This window comes from Procambarus clarkii, chromosome 19 (genome assembly GCF_040958095.1).
Source record: "Procambarus clarkii isolate CNS0578487 chromosome 19, FALCON_Pclarkii_2.0, whole genome shotgun sequence".
In the NCBI taxonomy this organism is placed as follows: Eukaryota; Metazoa; Arthropoda; class Malacostraca; order Decapoda; family Cambaridae; genus Procambarus; species Procambarus clarkii.
This window is the reverse complement of record NC_091168.1, coordinates 25,628,165-25,647,239: the sequence shown is the minus strand read 5'-3', so window position 1 is coordinate 25,647,239 and position 19,075 is coordinate 25,628,165. Positions and strand designations below refer to the sequence as shown.

At 43.4% G+C, this 19,075-nt stretch overlaps 1 protein-coding gene across 1 annotated transcript; it reads right to left on the bottom strand.

Moving 5' to 3' along the window:
• Window positions 1–1,631: 1,631 nt before the first annotated feature.
• On the bottom strand, window positions 1,632–9,653 carry LOC138366506 (uncharacterized). Its single transcript, XM_069327555.1, has 6 exons — window positions 9,567–9,653; window positions 7,641–7,867; window positions 7,336–7,404; window positions 4,619–4,755; window positions 3,209–3,449; window positions 1,632–2,491 (listed from the first exon to the last, which is right to left on the bottom strand). Exons 1-6 carry the CDS (start codon window positions 9,592–9,594, stop codon window positions 1,718–1,720), a joined length of 1,476 nt encoding a protein of 491 aa, XP_069183656.1. The 5' UTR covers window positions 9,595–9,653; the 3' UTR covers window positions 1,632–1,717.
• Window positions 9,654–19,075: the final 9,422 nt, after the last annotated feature.

The window sequence follows — 19,075 nt, the reverse complement described above, 5'->3', positions numbered from 1 at the left end:
AAGAATAAGTTCGGCGTGATATCAACCCCCAGATCTTTCTCATTGATTCTTGAAAGATTTCATCTCACTTGGGCTGGACAGTAGAGCAATGGTTTCGCTTCAGGCAGGTCGGCGTTCAATCCCCGACAGTACAAGTGGTTGGGCACCATTCCTTTCCCTGTCCCATCCCATCCCAAATCCTTATCCTGATCCCATTGAAGTGCTATATAATCGTAATGACTTGACGTGTTCTCCTGATAGATACCTTCCCCTCCCAAATGGTACCTTGTACCATTTGCTCCTTACACCTATCATTACTTAACACTTGCTTGACTTAAACTCTGGTAGCCATTTGTTGGACCATTCCACCGGTTTGTCCAGGTCATCTTGTAATTAATAATCATCAGTAGTAATTCACATGCTGTAGCTGGTGCCCTTATAGTATCATATTGTCCTCTGTCTTGATCCTTTTCATAATTTTAGCTTCGTCAGCAAACATTGAGGAGTGAGTCTGTACCCTCTGGAAGATCATTTACGTATATCAGAAACAGGATAGGTCCAAGTATAGAACCCTCTGGGACTGTACTGATAACATCTCGATATTCTGAGGCCTCTTTCCCCACAGCAAAACTCTGCTTCCTGTTGCTAAGGTACTCATCCCTTATCCACTGGCAGGTAAGTAAGAGGTAAAGTACTTACCTGTTACTTCAGCCTGTTTCTCCAACTTATGCACCAGCCTCTTATGGGGTACTGTGTCAAATGCTTTCAGACAATCAGAGAAAAGGCAGTCTGCCCACTATTCTTTTTCATGCTTAATTCTTGCCACCTGGTTATAGAATGCTACTAAAGTTGTGAGATAAGATTTAGCCTTCTTGAACCCATGTTGGTGATGGTGTTACAAAAGTCTCTTCTCTCCAGAGGTGTTACTAGGTTTTTCTCTCAATCATCTCCATCACCTTGCATGGTAAGTTAGAGACACTGGCCTCTAGCTGAGATGAAAGACTCATACAGTCGTCTCTGCCCTTAATATATTTTCTGAGAGAAGGTGAGACTGGGGAAGTGGAGGGGAGGGGAGAAATGGGAGACAAAGAGGAAGGTGGGTCAAGGGGGAGATGGGAGAAGAGGGGTGGGAGGAAAGACAGACTATCCTTAGCCCATCTGGGTATCTTTCCCCCTTCCCCCTAGTAACATACGTAAGACAGTAAAGATACATGCAGTTATCTCAGGCTGATAATACCATACAAAGTCATGTAATAACAATAACGTTTATGGAATTAAGTTTACAGTTTTAAAAACCTATGTTTTCTGAGGAAAACTCATCTCAAATTTCAAATTACATGCTTTATCCATTTTCTTTTCTTATTGACGCGTGCAACCAGTTTTCTATTTCCGCGCCGACCCTCCCACACTCTCAACACGTGGAGAAGCAAAAGTCAAAACATTGACTTGTCTAACATAAGTATATACTTGACACGAGCAAACATAGTGCCACCTCTTAAAGGCTGAAGGATCAGTACTCATTATTTAAGGGATCCTAAGCGCTTGATATTCGTGACGTACCCAATATCAGGGAACACACACAAAGACATTGATATCATTATGTGATGATTCAAGAGTGAAACGGAGTCGTTATCATTATCACCATAGTTTTCATAATCGTTATCATTACCATTATCAAGGACTGACCACAGGCAAAGGAAACTGGATTCCTATTGCTGTGTTCCTGCTGGCATACCTGTTATGGTCTGCTGTTAAAGTCAATGGAGGGGTAAGAATAAGGGGTATTTATGGAGTAAGAGGAGGTGTATAAGTAATTGGGCTTGTTGGTGTAGGAGACGTTGGAGTAGGTGGAGGGATGGGAGGACTTCGGGAGAGTGTTGGAGTGAAAGAGGAACTCGGATTCCCAGGAATTGCTTGGAAAAGAGTTCAAGTTGGAGGAACCCGAGATGTTGTACATGTGTTGATCTTTGGCGCGATCCTGGTTCAAGAAGTAACCGCGAAGTGGGAAGTAACTCGCGGGGTTGGCAAGCGCCTCGCGCAGGTCAGTGGAGCTGGGAGGGGGAACGCTGCCCCTGGGAGAGAGGCGAGATGGGGATACTGTCACAGTATTAATGTAGTTCATACTACTGGAAGAGTCAGGAACGTTGGAGGTGGCGCTGGATTTGTTGATGACACTGCCAAAATGGTGCCAAGAGTCGGCAGGAAGTAAATAATCATGGCTGCTGTAAGAGTTTGACCCGTCGTGAGGACCTGCAGCATTAAAGAGACCAGGGCTGCTGTTGGAGGAGCCGTTGAGAATGTTGGGAGATGACAAAGCGTTGGACAATTCCTGAACGTTATAGTCCAGTAAACTGAAGGCTTGAGAATCACTGGAGTAGGTGCGAGGTTGGTATTCACGGAGTGGGACCATGGACGCTGCAGAAGGTCGACGGTGAAGCGAGTCCAGAGGAACTCCTTGGCGAGGATAGGGAGGACCCCTCCTTTGGGAAAACCTCTTCTGTTGTGTGGACACCTGTGGAGAAAGCAATCCTCCTTCATTATTAATTCAGGGAGAGAAGACACTTGTAACATCCATAATTATATGAGAAACGTTCTCAGGCCAGCCAGGAAGCAATGCTGATGCGCAAAACGACTTAAGTTGTTCTGAATTTTCAGAGCTTATATTAGATCTAGAAATTATAATACGATTCTCTAAAGTAATTTTAAGTATATTTTGGCTCTAGTTTCACCAATGTCTTCACATTGGTAAAGCGAGTCCCACTACACACAGCCGCTAGTCTGTTGCTTCCTCGTGGCCGGCTTTGTGAAGATTTCTTACTTGTCTAAATTTAAATTAGAACAAAAAGTTGATTGGTTAGAATAATGGATCCCCAACCACACACCACACTACACTATACCACACATCTACACTACATCTACACCACAATTTTTATCAAAAAATGTTAAGATATTTTCCAATAAAATAAAACACGTTGAACAATCTTCAGATTTACTGAAATTAAGAAGTTATACAGTACTGTGTGTGTTCCTTGACAGGACCTACGACATTTTAACGGGCAGTGTTTTACATTTCCAGTTAAGGTGCCACCCACATAACACCAGGGCTGCCACCAACACTAACACCAGGGCTGCCACCAACACTAACACCAGGGCTGCCACCTACATAACACCAGGGCTGCCACCCACATAACACCAAGTCTACCAACCACATAACACCAGGTCTACCAACCACACTGTTATTGGCGGGAGAGTGGTTGTGGCGGCCGTGTTGAAGTAGTACCCTCCGCAGCATGGAGAGTGCGCGCCGCATGCGGGATGCCAAGATACACGTCCAGAGGCTGCGGCCCCCACAGGAGGCCTCGTGCTGCAGCCGCAGACTCATCACCTCCCTCACAGCTGGGGCCAGCTGGCTCTCACTCTGCACCAGCACCGTCAAGCGGCACATGATGTTCTCCAGCATCCCACTTAGCCTGTTAGAGCACCAGGGAGGTTGTTAGAGCACCAGGGATGTTGTTAGAGCACCAGGGATGTTGTTAGAGCACCAGGGATGTTGTTAGAGCACCAGGGATGTTGTTAGGGGACCAGGGAGGTTGTTAGGGCACCAGGGAGGTTGTTAGGGCACCAGGGAGGTTGTTAGAGCACCAGGGAGGTTGTTAGAGCACCAGGGATGTTGTTAGAGCACCAGGGATGTTGTTAGAGCAACAGGGAGGTTGTTAGGGCACCAGGGAGGCTGTTAGGGCACCAGGGAGGTTGTTAGAGCAACAGGGAGGTTGTTAGGGCACCAGGGAGGCTGTTAGAGCACCAGGGATGTTGTTAGAGCACCAGGGATGTTGTTAGAGCACCAGGGAGGTTGTTAGGGCACCAGGGAGGCTGTTAGGGCACCAGGGAGGTTGTTAGAGCACCAGGGAGGTTGTTAGAGCACCAGGGAGGCTGTTAGGGCACCAAGGAGGTTGTTAGGGCACCAGGGGGACTGACCATCAAATCCCTAATAACTCGTAGCATGTATCTACCCCAGTACACATCCCCCCATTGTTACCACTAGTGTCATAGCAAGAACCCCCCCCCCTTCCTTTCCCTACATGTTAAGTACACATGTATTTTAGTCCTTGTTTCCCTAGTACGTGTCGCCCTAGTTTGTGTGCGTGTGTGTGTGCGTGTGTGTGTGCGTGTGTGTGTGCGTGTGTGTGCGTGTGTGTGTGCGTGCGTGCGTGCGTGCGTGTGTGTGTGTGCGTGTGTGTGTGTGTGTGTGTGTGTGTGTGTGTGTGTGTGTGTGTGTGTGTGTGTGTGTGTGTGTGTGTGTGTGTGTGTGTGTGTGTGTGTGTGTGTGCCCTGAGCACGCCCGTGGCACACTTTCCACCAGTACTTTCCCCTACTAGTACCTAAGTCTACTACGGGCTCACCATAGCCCGTGCTTCTTGGACATTTTGTTCCGAGTAGCTGAATCTAAAACAACAACTACATACTAGTTCCTTTATCTTTCTCTCCTGCTCCCGTAGCCCCTGCCCCCGTAGCTCCTGCCCCCGGTAGCTCCTGCCCCCCGTAGCTCCTGCCCCCGGTAGCTCCTGCCCCCGTAGCTCCTGCCCCCCGTAGCTCCTGCCCCCGTAGCTCCTGCCCCCGGAGCAGGTGTGGTAGGACTCACCCCCGGAGCTCGTCGGAGAAGAGGCGCGTCTCGTGGGTGCAGGTGGTGGTGGCGGGGTCCGTGTTGTTGATGGCGAAGTACAGGTGGGCCAACAGGAAGATGAACTCCCGGTGCATCACCCGAAAGGCGTCTTGTTGCTGAACAGACACACAGATGGTTCATGTAGATGGTTATACACTTGGTGGTGAACATTGGGGGCAGGGGAGGGGGGGGGCATTATTTGGTAGATGGTCGCATTTAGATGGTGGGTAGGGTACGGTCCTGCCGGCACAAATAAGTGAGTACAAATAGGTGAGTATACACACAGGATATGGGAGACGCTGGAAGAGTACAGGTGTCATACAGGTGACTGTAAGGTGGTACACACACACACACAGGTGTCATACAGGTGACTGTAAGGTGGTACACACACACACAGGTGTCATACAGGTGACTGTAAGGTGGTACACACACACACAGGTGTCATACAGGTGACTGTAAGGTGGTACACACACACACAGGTGTCATACAGGTGACTGTAAGGTGGTACACACACACACACAGGTGTCATACAGGTGACTGTAAGGTGGTACACACACACACAGGTGTCATACAGGTGACTGTAAGGTGGTACACACACACACAGGTGTCATACAGGTGACTGTAAGGTGGTACACACACACACAGGTGTCATACAGGTGACTGTAAGGTGGTACACACACACACAGGTGTCATACAGGTGACTGTAAGGTGGTACACACACACACACAGGTGTCATACAGGTGACTGTAAGGTGGTACACACACACACAGGTGTCATACAGGTGACTGTAAGGTGGTACACACACACACAGGTGTCATACAGGTGACTGTAAGGTGGTACACACACACACAGGTGTCATACAGGTGACTGTAAGGTGGTACACACACACACACAGGTGTCATACAGGTGACTGTAAGGTGGTACACACACACACAGGTGTCATACAGGTGACTGTAAGGTGGTACACACACACACAGGTGTCATACAGGTGACTGTAAGGTGGTACACACACACACAGGTGTCATACAGGTGACTGTAAGGTGGTACACACACACACAGGTGTCATACAGGTGACTGTAAGGTGGTACACACACACACACAGGTGTCATACAGGTGACTGTAAGGTGGTACACACACACAGGTGTCATACAGGTGACTGTAAGGTGGTACACACACACACAGGTGTCATACAGGTGACTGTAAGGTGGTACACACACACACACAGGTGTCATACAGGTGACTGTAAGGTGGTACACACACACACACAGGTGTCATACAGGTGACTGTAAGGTGGTACACACACACACACAGGTGTCATACAGGTGACTGTAAGGTGGTACACACACACACAGGTGTCATACAGGTGACTGTAAGGTGGTACACACACACAGGTGTCATACAGGTGACTGTAAGGTGGTACACACACACACACAGGTGTCATACAGGTGACTGTAAGGTGGTACACACACACACAGGTGTCATACAGGTGACTGTAAGGTGGTACACACACACACACAGGTGTCATACAGGTGACTGTAAGGTGGTACACACACACACAGGTGTCATACAGGTGACTGTAAGGTGGTACACACACACAGGTGTCATACAGGTGACTGTAAGGTGGTACACACACACACACAGGTGTCATACAGGTGACTGTAAGGTGGTACACACACACACAGGTGTCATACAGGTGACTGTAAGGTGGTTCACACACACAGGTGTCATACAGGTGACTGTAAGGTGGTACACACACACACAGGTGTCATACAGGTGACTGTAAGGTGGTACACAAACAGGTGTTGACGGACAGTACGGACACAGTTGACAGGTTGCAATCCGGTGTTGCATTACATATGCATCATTACAAAAATAAAGAGGATAGAACAATTAAGGAGCAAACTATTTAAACAGTAATATGAAATGTTTTCTGGCAGATATAAATGACACCATGTGAGTGTTTAATAATAATATTTCGTTATGTCAGGGACAGGAAGCCTGTGTACTTATGTATACTTTAGGCTTATATCGAGGTCCCCTCCCCCAAAGTCGAACTATTGACTTTCCCAAGGATGCAACCCCCACAACAGTTGGCTAACTCCCGGATACTTATTGACTACAAGGTGAATAGAGGCATTAGGTAAAAGGAATCATGCCCAACCATTTCTATTCCGTACCAGAATTAAACCCGGGACCCCCTACCCCATTGCGAGTTCATAACAAAGCTAACTATACTACGAGACCCTATTGCTCAGCCTGTATAAGAAGACTTCAAATAGAACCAGGCTACATAACCCTGTAATTGTACACACACACAAGTTGCCCCACACATAGGTTAATGGCTCGTATATTACTCGTATAGATACCTTTGCTAGCTTACTTCGGGGAAAAATGAGTGCCAAGCCAACTGGCTTCACGGGAGGGAGAGCTGATCACTGGTGTCCCTCCCAATTGGCTAAAGAAAACAATGCTATTATCTCGCTGACTGCCCCTACTAGCTGGTTATCGAGAAAGATGACACAGAACCAGGATTGATAAAAGAAAGGCCTCAATATTTAGTCCTAAAACGGGTTCCCATTAGGTATTAAAAGATGGTCTCAGACATAAATAGGTCGTTTCAAACAAATGACTCTGAAAAACGTTTTACCCATAACATACAAACCTACATACAAACTCTTGAAAGACATCAGACTCACCTGTAAGTTGTAGAGAGAGGGCACTGGAGGCAGTGTGTTGAGAGAGAAGGGAATGTTGCAGTCGCTATTCTGTGGGTAGAAAGAGAGAGGATGAACGAGGCTTCAAATGTTTCGTGTGAAGAGTATTAACAGAAATTGTTAAAAGTTATAACAAGGGATGCTGAACAATGCTCTCGAGAAACTAACGGATTGGAGGCATCCACTGAAGTAACGGCGAATTTCATCAAAAAAGATATTGAATAAGGTCAAAAAAAGTATCGCAAGGAAATTGTGTTAATTAAGATGGGTGGGGGACAAAAACTGACCAGAATGTTTTGGATGGCGTGAAGGGTGACGTTAGCGAAGATGATATTGGTAAGAGCCACCTGTCGCAGCTGGTTGAAGGTCACCCGCGAGTCGACTTGATGATTCTCTTGCTGTGCCAGCAGATGACAGGGGTTGGCGAGGTAACCACTCACGCCAGGGATGGACACGACAGCCACAGTGCCCTCCTGACCCGCCACAGTCGCCACCGCCACCGCCAGGAGCGCTCCTGCAGGAGTAAGAGTGAACAGTGCGCAGGTCATAAAATAATTATCAGAGAGCACTAAGCCAGCGTGACTAGGGATATGAGGTCAAACTATGGGCTGGGATATGGTAACGGAGTGAAGGTAGGGTATCCAATCACTTAGACTATCGGGGTTAACAAAAAACGAGCATGCAAAAGGGAAGACCGTTGCTCTTCCGACCAGTTCAAGTGGACGGGCAGACAGCTAGCAATTGTTTCACATTTCCGTTAACTGGCACACCTGGGCAACGGGGCTCTCGGCAGCTTCCTGGAGGACCTGTCCGTAGCATCTGCATGAACAGGTGGGATAAGAATGTAGAGCTCAACTGACAGACCCCTGGAACCATCTGTTTCACACTCGGTCAGCTTCTCGTCTTCATCTTTAACTCTTCGGTCGAGGTAAAGGAGCTCACACCCAATGTACATCGTATACTTCACTTAACTAACCCTTGTCGCACCTCGCGCAGCACACAAACAACATGGGAGGCTCGGATACCCCTTACTACTCGTAGGCTGATTCTGGCACCTCGGCCATGACTGTGCCACTGCAGGGCCTCTCAAACGTTCTGGATCACTGGTCTGATGTCCGGTATTGACACACAATCTCAGAATGACATCATTTGTCTCTCAGTACCTGCAAAATGTGCTCAAGCCAGCTGGTATCCGTAATGTTCATCGTCTACATAAACAATCTATAAGAAGGAATTCAGAATAATATGAACATGTTTGCGGATGATGCTAAGATACTGGGGAAGATAGGAGACACAGGTGATTGTAATGCCCTTCAAATCGATCTAGATAAAATAAGTGCTTAGAGCACCATGGGGCAAATGGAATTCATTGTGAATAAATGCTATGTTAGGGAATGTGGAATCGCAGAAAATAGACCACACACAACATACAAATTATGTGGAAAGGAATTACAGAACTCTTAATAAAGAACGAGACCTAAGGGTGGTTTTGGACAGTAAGCTGTCGCCAGAGGAACACATTAAGAAAATTGAGAGGAGTGTATACGTCGCTTTCCAACTTCAGACTTGCTTTTAATTATATGGATGGTGAAATATTAAAGAAACTGTTCACAACTTTTGTGAGACCGAAATTGGAATATGCAGGAGTTGTATGGTGCCCATATCTCAAGAAGCATATAAATAAACTGGAAAAGGTGCAATGGTATGCTACAAAATGGCTTCCGGAACTGAAAAACAAGATATACGAGGAGACACTTAAGGCGCTAAACATGCCAAAACTAGAAGATAGAAGAAAAAGAGGTGATATGATCACCACTTACAAAATATTAACAGGAATCGACCAAATTGACGAAGATGAATTCCAGAAACCAGCAACTTCACGAACAAGAGGCCACAGATTCACGTTAAGGAAATAGAGGTGCCGAAAAAAATATTAGAAAATTTCCATTTGCAAACAATGGTACACGGTTGAAACAAGCTAAGAGGGTGGTGGAGGCCAAAACAGTAGTTTCAAAGCGTTATACGACAAAGAGAACTGGGAAGACGAGACACCACAAGCATAGCTCTCATCCTGTAACTACACTTAGGTAATTACAGGATGAGACACACACAGCCAAGATCAAAAGAGAAAAGGCATATTTAGACTGGATACTGCACTTAGGAAATAAAACAATAACGTTATTAGGAATAAAATCAAGCCAGAGATCTCTTACCTGTAAGCACAAGGTGATTAGCCTCCATCACCTGATCAATTCCCGTTCAGGTCAACTGCCGGGAAGTGTTGCTAACCTCCTGGATCTGTTTGGAAGAATCAAACTTTACAACACATATTAAAGTTACATTAGCGGTGAGTTGACTAGTTTAGAAAGTTGTAGCTCTTGAGATTATATATAAAGTATTTTGAGTTCGAAATTTTGGGTTTGCGAAGTGCTGGTCAATAACTGCCAAGGGACATGCATACATGCACCCAGTGATGTATCCTGCTTCTCTCTGTATATAGAGAGTTTACTTTAGTCCAGGACTAAAGTAAACTGTGTATGTACATCGAGAAGCGGGGTACACCTCTGTGTATATATATATCCCCGTGGAGCGTCGTCTGTTCATACCTTCGGGACAAGCTGGAGTCAGGTCCAACAGAAGCGATGCTCAGCTTATATGTCTGCAAGAGAGCGCAACGCATGCGCAGACTGCGAATATATCGTAAGTCTTTAGCAAAGTGCTTCACTGACACAGTTCTAGAAACTGCTGATCCCGCTCTCCGGTTAAATGTGGATTTATTTAAGCTGCAAGTAATCCACTTTTTAGATTTTAACTCAATAAGGCTAATGGGTTGTAAAAATATATATATTGTAAGGTTTAAGCTTCTATTTCTCTCTACTTTTGTTTGACAGATGTTTAAAAATATGGTCGGAGCTTTTGAGGACTAATCTCACTCAATCACAAAGCTGATGGGGTAAAGTAGATATGTGAGTGCATACACGCACACAATTATATACTTGGTTTTTATGATAGAGCCACAGAGATTCTACAGGCGAGATGGTGGTTGGGTTGACTGTGTATATCTGGACCTAAAAATGGTTTCAGTCTTGCGTACTATTCATGCCCGTGCCATCTCTTGGGTGGCTTATTCTTCTTCAATCGAAGTTGGACAAAGTTGGAGAACTTTTCAATTCGTTAGGGAGTGAGTTACATAGACTAGATCACTTTATTTGCATAGTGTTTACACAGTTTAAGTTTGACTCTGGGTATATCAGAAAGATATTTATGTCTGGTGTGGTGAGTATTTTTTCTATTACATCTGTCCAGGAAAAATTTCAGAGCAAGGTTTGCACCTAAGAAAAGGGTTTTGTAAATGTAATTGGCGCAAGAGAATGTGTGGAGTGAATTTATGTTTAGCATGTTTAGAGATTTAAACATGGGGAGCTGTGTGTTGTCTGAAAGCAGAGTTTGTTATTGTTCTGATTCCAGATTTTTGCTGGGTGATGATGGGCTTGAGGTAATTTGCAGAGGTTGAACCCCATGCACAGATACCATAAGTAAGATAGGGGATAGATAAGTGCATAATATATAGAGAGGAGAGCAGAGTAGGGTGCATAATATCTGATTTTAGAGAGTATACCAACTGTTTTAGAGACTTTCTTAGTTATGTGTTGTATGTGGGTGCTGAAGTTGAGTCCCTTGTCTAAGTATAGGCCTAGGAATTTTCCATCATTTTTATTGCTGATGTTAACATTGTGTATCTGAAGCTGAATTGCATATGTTGATTTGCTTCCAAATAAGATGTAGTAGGTCTTTTTTATGTTTAGTGTGAGTTTTTGGGTTGACATCCATAAGTGGACTTTGCTTAAATTCATTATTTACATTGTTTAATGTGTGCGGGTTAGGGTCTGAGTAAATGAGGGTAGTATCATCAGTAAACAATATAGGTTTAAGCATGTTAGAGACATTAGGCAGATCATTGATATAATATAAGAAATAGGTGGGGTCCTAGGATGCTGCTCTGTGGCACCCCTATGGTTTTTGGTAGAGTGGGAGAGGTTATATAATTGATGGTTACATATTGGAGTCTGTCACTAAAATAGGATCTGATATAGTTCAGGGCAAGGCCTCGGATTCCATAATGGTGGAGTTTATGTAAGAGGTAGTTATGGTTAACAGTATCAAAGGCCTTTCTCAGGTCAATGAAGAGTCCAATCGGAAACTCATTTTTGTCAAGGGCTGAGTAGATTAAATTAAGCAGTTACATCAATTACAACAATTGGTACTCTTTTGGGAGCGGAAGCCAAACTGACAGGAACTAAGTTCGTTAAATTTTACGAAATAGGAGTAGAGCTGTTTGTAAATAATTTTTTCAACTATTTTTGATAATATAGGTAGATATGATATAGGTTTGTAATTGCTTATGTCTGCTGGATTGCCTCCTTTATGAACTGGCGTTACTCTTATTTTTTTAAGGATATCCCAGCTTTGGTTTTTAGTGAGTGCATGATGGACATCAGATTTGTAGGGCTGACTGGTGAGAGGAGACGAGAGTTCGGGTAGCTGCCTGAGAGATTTGTGGTAACAGTTCAGACAACACTTTAGCTCCCTTGTTTATGTACCTACCCAATCCCCAATATGTGTACCTAAGCCATATAACATTACCATTGTTATCTTTGATATCATCTGATATAATGGCTGTTATATTGAGTGCATATTCTACTGCATTATACCTTAAAATGATCCTCAAATTGTGCTACAATGAACCAATTGATAACCCTGAAATTTTACCCTAATGTGCCTAATAATCTATGTCATTATTGTGTATTGTTATTATTGTGTATCAATCTAATCTTTGTTTATTGTGTTAAAATTTCCTACAATGTACCTGTAAACATTTGTTGTAAATTTTACTGGTAATTATCTACTTAAAATTATCTATTAGATTAAGGATTTACCCAAAACGCTATGAGTGCTAGTGGCTTTACAAGAATGTAAAATCATCGTCATTACTATGTACTCTCTTAACCCCCAATGTACCTTCTTGTATATCAATAAATAATAATAAATATTATTATTATTACTATTTTATCCCCTCCATACACAACGCTCATGAATACTGGAAGATATTCTTGTGCTGTACCCAGATTTTGCAAGTGGAGCAGTCTCGCAGTTCATGTTCTCTCCTGATTCCGTGTATGACTAACCATGCTGTGAGATGGGGATATTAGGTGAACTTATAGCTAGTTTTTGATCTACACTTGTGTAATCTTTCATATAGAATAGGGTAGAAGCACATTGCTGTGTATACCTAAGCTTGTTAATAAAAAAAATACATGTTTCATTAAGAATTGAGTTTACGACTATTTGTTTATATCATTGTAACATTTAAATTACTCATTATGGCACGAGAGGCGTTTTAGTGCATGTGTCAGGTCAAACAAGATTCATTGGAAGCTCGGTTGGTTTTGCTCAATGACGGGGTTGAAGAAGATCACTTACCGCCATCAAATTACAAAGGACTGAAATAACTTCACAATATTTGTATTATTTTGAACATAAAATAGTCCTCCAATAAGTGAGGTTAGTTGCCCATTACTCTTGTCGATGTAATTTTACTCGTCTCGCTGAACCGATTACGCTCGAAACTTTCTTGGAGAAATGGTTTACATATTTCTTATACACAAACCACACTTTGTGTATAAGAAATAAAACCTAATCTAAGAACCTAGAAACCTAATCGGTTAGATTAGGTTTCTAGGTTCTTGTAGAGAGGCACGATTCAAATACAAGCAGTAAGAGAAGCAGTATTCGAGAAAAGTTCGGACGTCATCAGTTGGGAGTCAGATGCGATCGGTGTCGGTTGTGTTGGGATGAGTGCTGGAAGCTCCTGCAGGTGTTGCAAAATATTCCCCCACTACTGCCTGGTAAGAACAAGAGAAATGTGTGTAGTCTAAGAGAATTATATTGTTATTCTGATAAGTTTAATTATTCGTTCCTTGTATAAATGGAACGTTATATTGTGAAGGAAATACCAGACAAAGCCAAAACTGCTGTGGCAAAAATACACAAACTTCTCGGTAGTTTCATGCCTTTGTCTTGTGTTGTATGTTTAAGTCGTTTTGCAAAGATTCGTGACTAGTTTAGAAATACCATATTATCGAAAAATATTTTCTAATTGAGCAAATATAACATTGTGTACATGTGGCAGGCAGTGATGGGTCAACATCTTGTCTTAGTATGACCTCACCAAAGACAAGATAAACAACTTGATATTCAGTATCCTTTACATGATCTGCTTGTATACTGTTTATATACCGAAGTTAAGGGTGGTTGGGCCTCAGAACGGCCCGGGCAAACGTCAAGAATCGGGCCATGATGTAGCCTATGATTATACTGGGACATTTTGAAGTCATAAGAACTGGGTGTTAAAGGATATTCTAAGGTCACTACTGAGTACTTTGTCTCATCAGCTTCTGTATGTTTATTGAGACAAGAACAAAATACATCTGAAAGAACTAGAGTAGCTTAGGCTATTTCTATTCCCAAAGTCCCTCAAGGGGCGCACAAATTCAGCTAGTACAAATACACAAATCACAATACAAGAATCACATTTAACATTGCAGGTTAATATAGTAAGCACAGCATACAAGTGTTACACTCTTGGGGCAAAATTCTTGAAGCTCCTAAGTACTGTATTCTGTCTATCATACCATTTTCACACATCGAAACAATTTGATGTGGTACACTACTTATTTCCTTACTTCTATAGTTATCAATAATCTGACACTCTAATGCATAATGTTCTAAGGTGTGGGCGTGCGGCATACTACATAATTTACACGCCTTATATTTTTCACTGACATCAACACCGTATTGCCAGATATATTTGTATCCTAATCTTATTCTCATGTAAATTGAATCCTTCCAAGTAGACTTTCCTCTACCATAATAGAAGGACAAATTTGTATTTATTATTGAATAATTCTTAAGTGTGTTACTACTGTCCACCATTGCCATTCTCTTGACCTTCTCTTCATCCTCTTGATTCTTGTTTTTATATGTAATACGCTCGAGGGTTGCCTGCGGCCCTAAAGGCAGCACTTGCCCACCTCTGGGCGAGGACATTATTAATTTGATTATACACAAGATAATTCCAGACTTAAAATTACATACACAGACACCCACAACAATTGTAATGCTGTAGTAGTGTTTTGGCCTGTACGGCTTCGGCGAAGAGGCGGTTCCATGGGTTTATTACCCCATGGGTGACAAGCATAATTTTTTTTTGGCCAACACTGTTGGCCAAAAGATTACTAGTACAATTGTTAACCTAACCTAACCTAACCTAAGCTTGTTGAGCTTGACACCGTTGCTCCTTGTCTGTGCTACATCTGACCTTCTGAAGATTGTCTGGATCAATATCTTCCAAACTATTCAGTACTTTAAGTTTCGATGAGAAACTTTGTGCTGTCATGTCTGGTGTGGACAGAGAGGGGCGGTGCTTGCTGAAATTTTATTTGTACTTTTGTTTGTTAAAGGAATAACAAATAAACTTCAAGATATTATGCAGTGAATTTTATTCCTGAAAAATATAGCGTAACCATCATCAGTGTTATATTTGCGGTCCTGTATAATCTTATATCCCAAGTCCAGTACAGAGTTACATTCCCAGTCCAGTACAATTACATTCCCAGTACAGAGTTACATTCCTAGTCCAGTACAGAGTTACATTCCTAGTCCAGTACAGAGTTACGTTCCTAGTCCAGTACAGAGTTACGTTCCTAGTCCAGTACAGAGTTACATTCGTAGCCCAGTACAGAGTTACATTCCTAGTCCAGTACAGAGTTACATTCCTAGTCCAGTATAGAGTTACATTCCTAGTCCAGTACAGAGTTACATTCCTAGTCCAGTACAGAGTTACATTCCTAGTCCAGTACAGAGTTACATTCCTAGTCCAGTACAGAGTTACATTCCTAGTCCAGTACAGAGTTACATTCCTAGTCCAGTACAGAGTTACATTCCTAGTCCAGTACAGAGTTACATTCCTAGTCCAGTACAGAGTTACATTCCTAGTCCAGTACAGAGTTACATTCCCAGTCCAGTACAGAGTTACATTCCCAGTCCAGTACAGAGTTACATTCCCAGTCCAGTACAGAGTTACATTCCCAGTCCAGTACAGAGTTACATTCCCAGTCCAGTACAGAGTTACATTCCCAGTCCAGTACAGAGTTACATTCCTAGTCCAGTACAGAGTTACATTCCTAGTCCAGTACAGAGTTACATTCCTAGTCCAGTACAGAGTTACATTCCTAGTCCAGTACAGAGTTACATTCCTAGTCCAGTACAGAGTTACATTCCTAGTCCAGTACAGAGTTACATTCCTAGTCCAGTACAGAATTACATTCCTAGTCCAGTACAGAGTTACATTCCTAGTCCAGTACAGAGTTACATTCCTAGTCCAGTATAGAGTTACATTCCTAGTCCAGTACAGAGTTACATTCCTAGTCCAGTACAGAGTTACATTCCTAGTCCAGTACAGAGTTACATTCCTAGTCCAGTACAGAGTTACATTCCTAGTCCAGTACAGAGTTACATTCCTAGTCCAGTACAAAGTTACATTCCTAGTCCAGTGCAGTTACATTCCCAGTCCAGTACAGTTACATTCCCAGTCCAGTACAGTTACATTCCCAGTCCAGTACAGTTACATTCCCAGTCCAGTACAATTACATTCCCAGTCCAGTACAGTTACATTCCCAGTCCAGTACAGTTACGTTCCCAGTCCGGTCCGGTATAGTGTTACATCCTCTGAGTCGTTGCTATTTTCTAGGTCGGTATATGCGGGACTTCTCCGCTAGATGTATGCGGCTCTTCTCGGCGAGGTGTACACAGGACTCCTGGGCTACACAAGGTAGGTGTACGCATTACCACTCCATCATCTCCAACCACTGGCATTACCACACCGCTTCACCCACACTTAATATTTCTCCACCCTTGCCACCAGTTTCTTCTCTATCCCCCCCCCCCCCCCCCGCCACCCCCACAACTGTTACGTACTCCTAGCAGAATACGTATATAAATTTGAAATAGCATTTTGTTTTATTTTATCATTGCCTGTATATGTACACATATTGGCTTGTAAATTATCGTATGGTGTGGCAGCGTTAGTGGAAACAGGAGCGCGGTTGCTTTTGCACACGTCTAGTACCTGTCAGATACGGGAAAGCTGGACCTGTTCAGTTTGGAAGTTCCAGATGTCACTTTTATTTAGTATATATAATTGTTTATATTCTGTAATTAAACAGGTGGCATTGTACTTATATATTTTGTAAGTAACTATTATCTGTAATTTGCATTCCTGTGTGTTTTGAGAACAAGTGGTTGTTCAATTAGTTTTAAATATTAAAAAGTCTTTAGTTTCCATCCCTCATCCTGGGATGAGGCAGACGGGAGGTGAGAATGTGGGTAGCGCCAGAGCGAGAGTCAGTAGCTTCGGGGAACCAGGAGGAATAACATGTGGGAGATAAGTCTGTTTATTTCTTGTTGTGCCATATTTTATTTTACTATATTAGGAGAATGACAATACCTTGTTTGTTGTATAAGTTAACTTGATCATCTGTGGTTTTTATATTATACTGTCTTGAATATATATCTATATAATATTTTGCATCTATTCTTCAGTCCTAAAGGAAGATTTTTATTAATGTGCTCATTACTTATCAAGGGGTTATACTGGTGACTCGCTCTTGAGAACAGCAGTTTTCTCGTATCCCTAGACGTAATTAAAGCTTGGCTGCTGTAGGGTCACGAGCCATAACGAACGATAGGTAACAACAACCACGCTCCCCCTCTCTCCCCCACAACCACTCCCTCTCTCCCCCCACCTCCACTCCCCCCCTCCCCCACCGCCTATCCCCCTTCTCCCCCTCCACCACCCCTCTCCTCCTCACCACTCCACCCCTCTCATTAACCACTCCACCCCTCTCGCTAACCAATCCACCCCTCTCACTAACCTGTCTGCCTCCACCACAGTTTGGTGGAGGCAGACTCCACCACATCATTGCCTAATGCATTCCGTTTGTTAATTAATGTCTCTGTGGCTCATTCTGGTACTCGGCTTCCACCTGTGTCCCCACTGTTCATGTTCCACCCGTGTTAAATACAGTAGTTTGCCTTTGTCCACTCTGTCAATTCCTCTGAAAATTTTGTAGGTGATGATCATTTCTCCCCTAACTCTTGTCTTCCAGCGACGTGAGGTTTAGCTCACTTAGCCTTTCCTCATAGTTCAAACCCCTCAGTTCGGGTACTAGTCTGGTGACATACATTTAAACCTTCTCCAACTTAGTCTTGTGCTTGCCTAGATACGGACTCGACGCTAGAGCTGTATTCTCCAGGATTGGTCTGACATATGGGGTATGCAAGGTTTTAAATGATTCCTTACACAAGTTTCTAAAGGCAGTTCTTATATCGACCAACCTAGCATATGCCGCTGATGATATCTGTTTGCTGTGGACTTCAAAGAATAGATTCGGCGTGATATCAACCCCCAGATCTTTCTCACTGATTCTTTAAAGTTTTCATCTCACTTGGGCTGGACAGAAGAGCAACGGTTTCGCTTCAGACAGGTCGGCGTTCAATCCCCGACCGTACAAGTGGTTGGGCATCATTCCTTTCCCTGTCCCATCCCATCCCAAATCCTTATCCTGAGCTCTTTGAAGTGCTATATAATCGTAATGACTTGACGTGTTCTGATAGATACCTTCCCCTCCCAAATGGTACCTTGTACCATTTGCTCCTTACACCTATCACTACTTAGCACTTGCTTGAGTTAAACTCTCGTAGCCATTTGTTGGACCATTCCACCAGTTTGTCCAGGTCATCTTGTAATTAATAATCATCAGTAGTAATTCACATGCTGTAGCTGGTGCCCTTGTAGTATCATGTTGTCTTCTGTCTTGATTCTTTTCATGATTTTAGCTTTGTCAGCAAACATTGAGAGGAGTGAGTCTGTACCCTCTGGAAGATGATTTACGTATATCAGAAACAGGATAGGTCCAAGTATAGAATCCTCTGGGACTGTACTGATAACATCTCGATATTCTGAGGCCTCTTTCCAAACAGCAAAACTCTGCTTCCTGTTGCTAAGGTACTTCCTTATCCACTGGCAGGTAAGAGGTAAAGTACTTACCTGTTACTCCAGCCTGTTTCTCCAACTTATGCACCAGCCTCTTATGGGGTACTGTGTCAAATGCTTTCAGACAATCGGAGAAAAGGCAGTCTGCCCACTATTCTTTTTCATGCTTAATTTTTGCCACCTGGTTATAGAATGCTTCTAAAGCTGTGAGACAAGATTTAGCCTCCCTGAACCCATGTTGGTGGTGGTGTTACAAAAGTCTCTTCTCGCCAGAGGTGTTACTAGGTTTTTCTCTCAATCATCTCCATCACCTTCCATGGTAACTTAGAGACACTAGCCTGTAGCTGAGATGAAAGACCCATACAGTCGTCTCTGCCCTTAATATATTTTCTGAGAGAAAGTGAGATAGGGGAAGTGGAGAGGAGGGGAGAAATGGGAGACAAAGAGGAAGGTGGGTCAAGGGGGAGATGGGAGAAGAGGGGTGGGAGGAAAGACAGACTATCCTTGGCCCATCTGGGTATCCTTTCCCCTTCCCCCTAGTAACATACGTAAGACAGTAAAGATACATGCAGTTATCTCAGGCTGATTATATCATACAAAGTCATGTAA

Coding starts and splice junctions, on each gene's coding strand:
- LOC138366506 (XM_069327555.1), bottom strand. CDS start 9,594: ATGGAGGCTAATCACCTTGTGCTTACAG. Junction 7,405..7,640: donor ACGCCATCCAAAACATTCTG/GTCAGTTTTTGT, acceptor TTCTACCCACAG/AATAGCGACTGCAACATTCC. Junction 2,492..3,208: donor CTCCCGCCAATAACAGTGTG/GTTGGTAGACCT, acceptor CTTTCTCCACAG/GTGTCCACACAACAGAAGAG.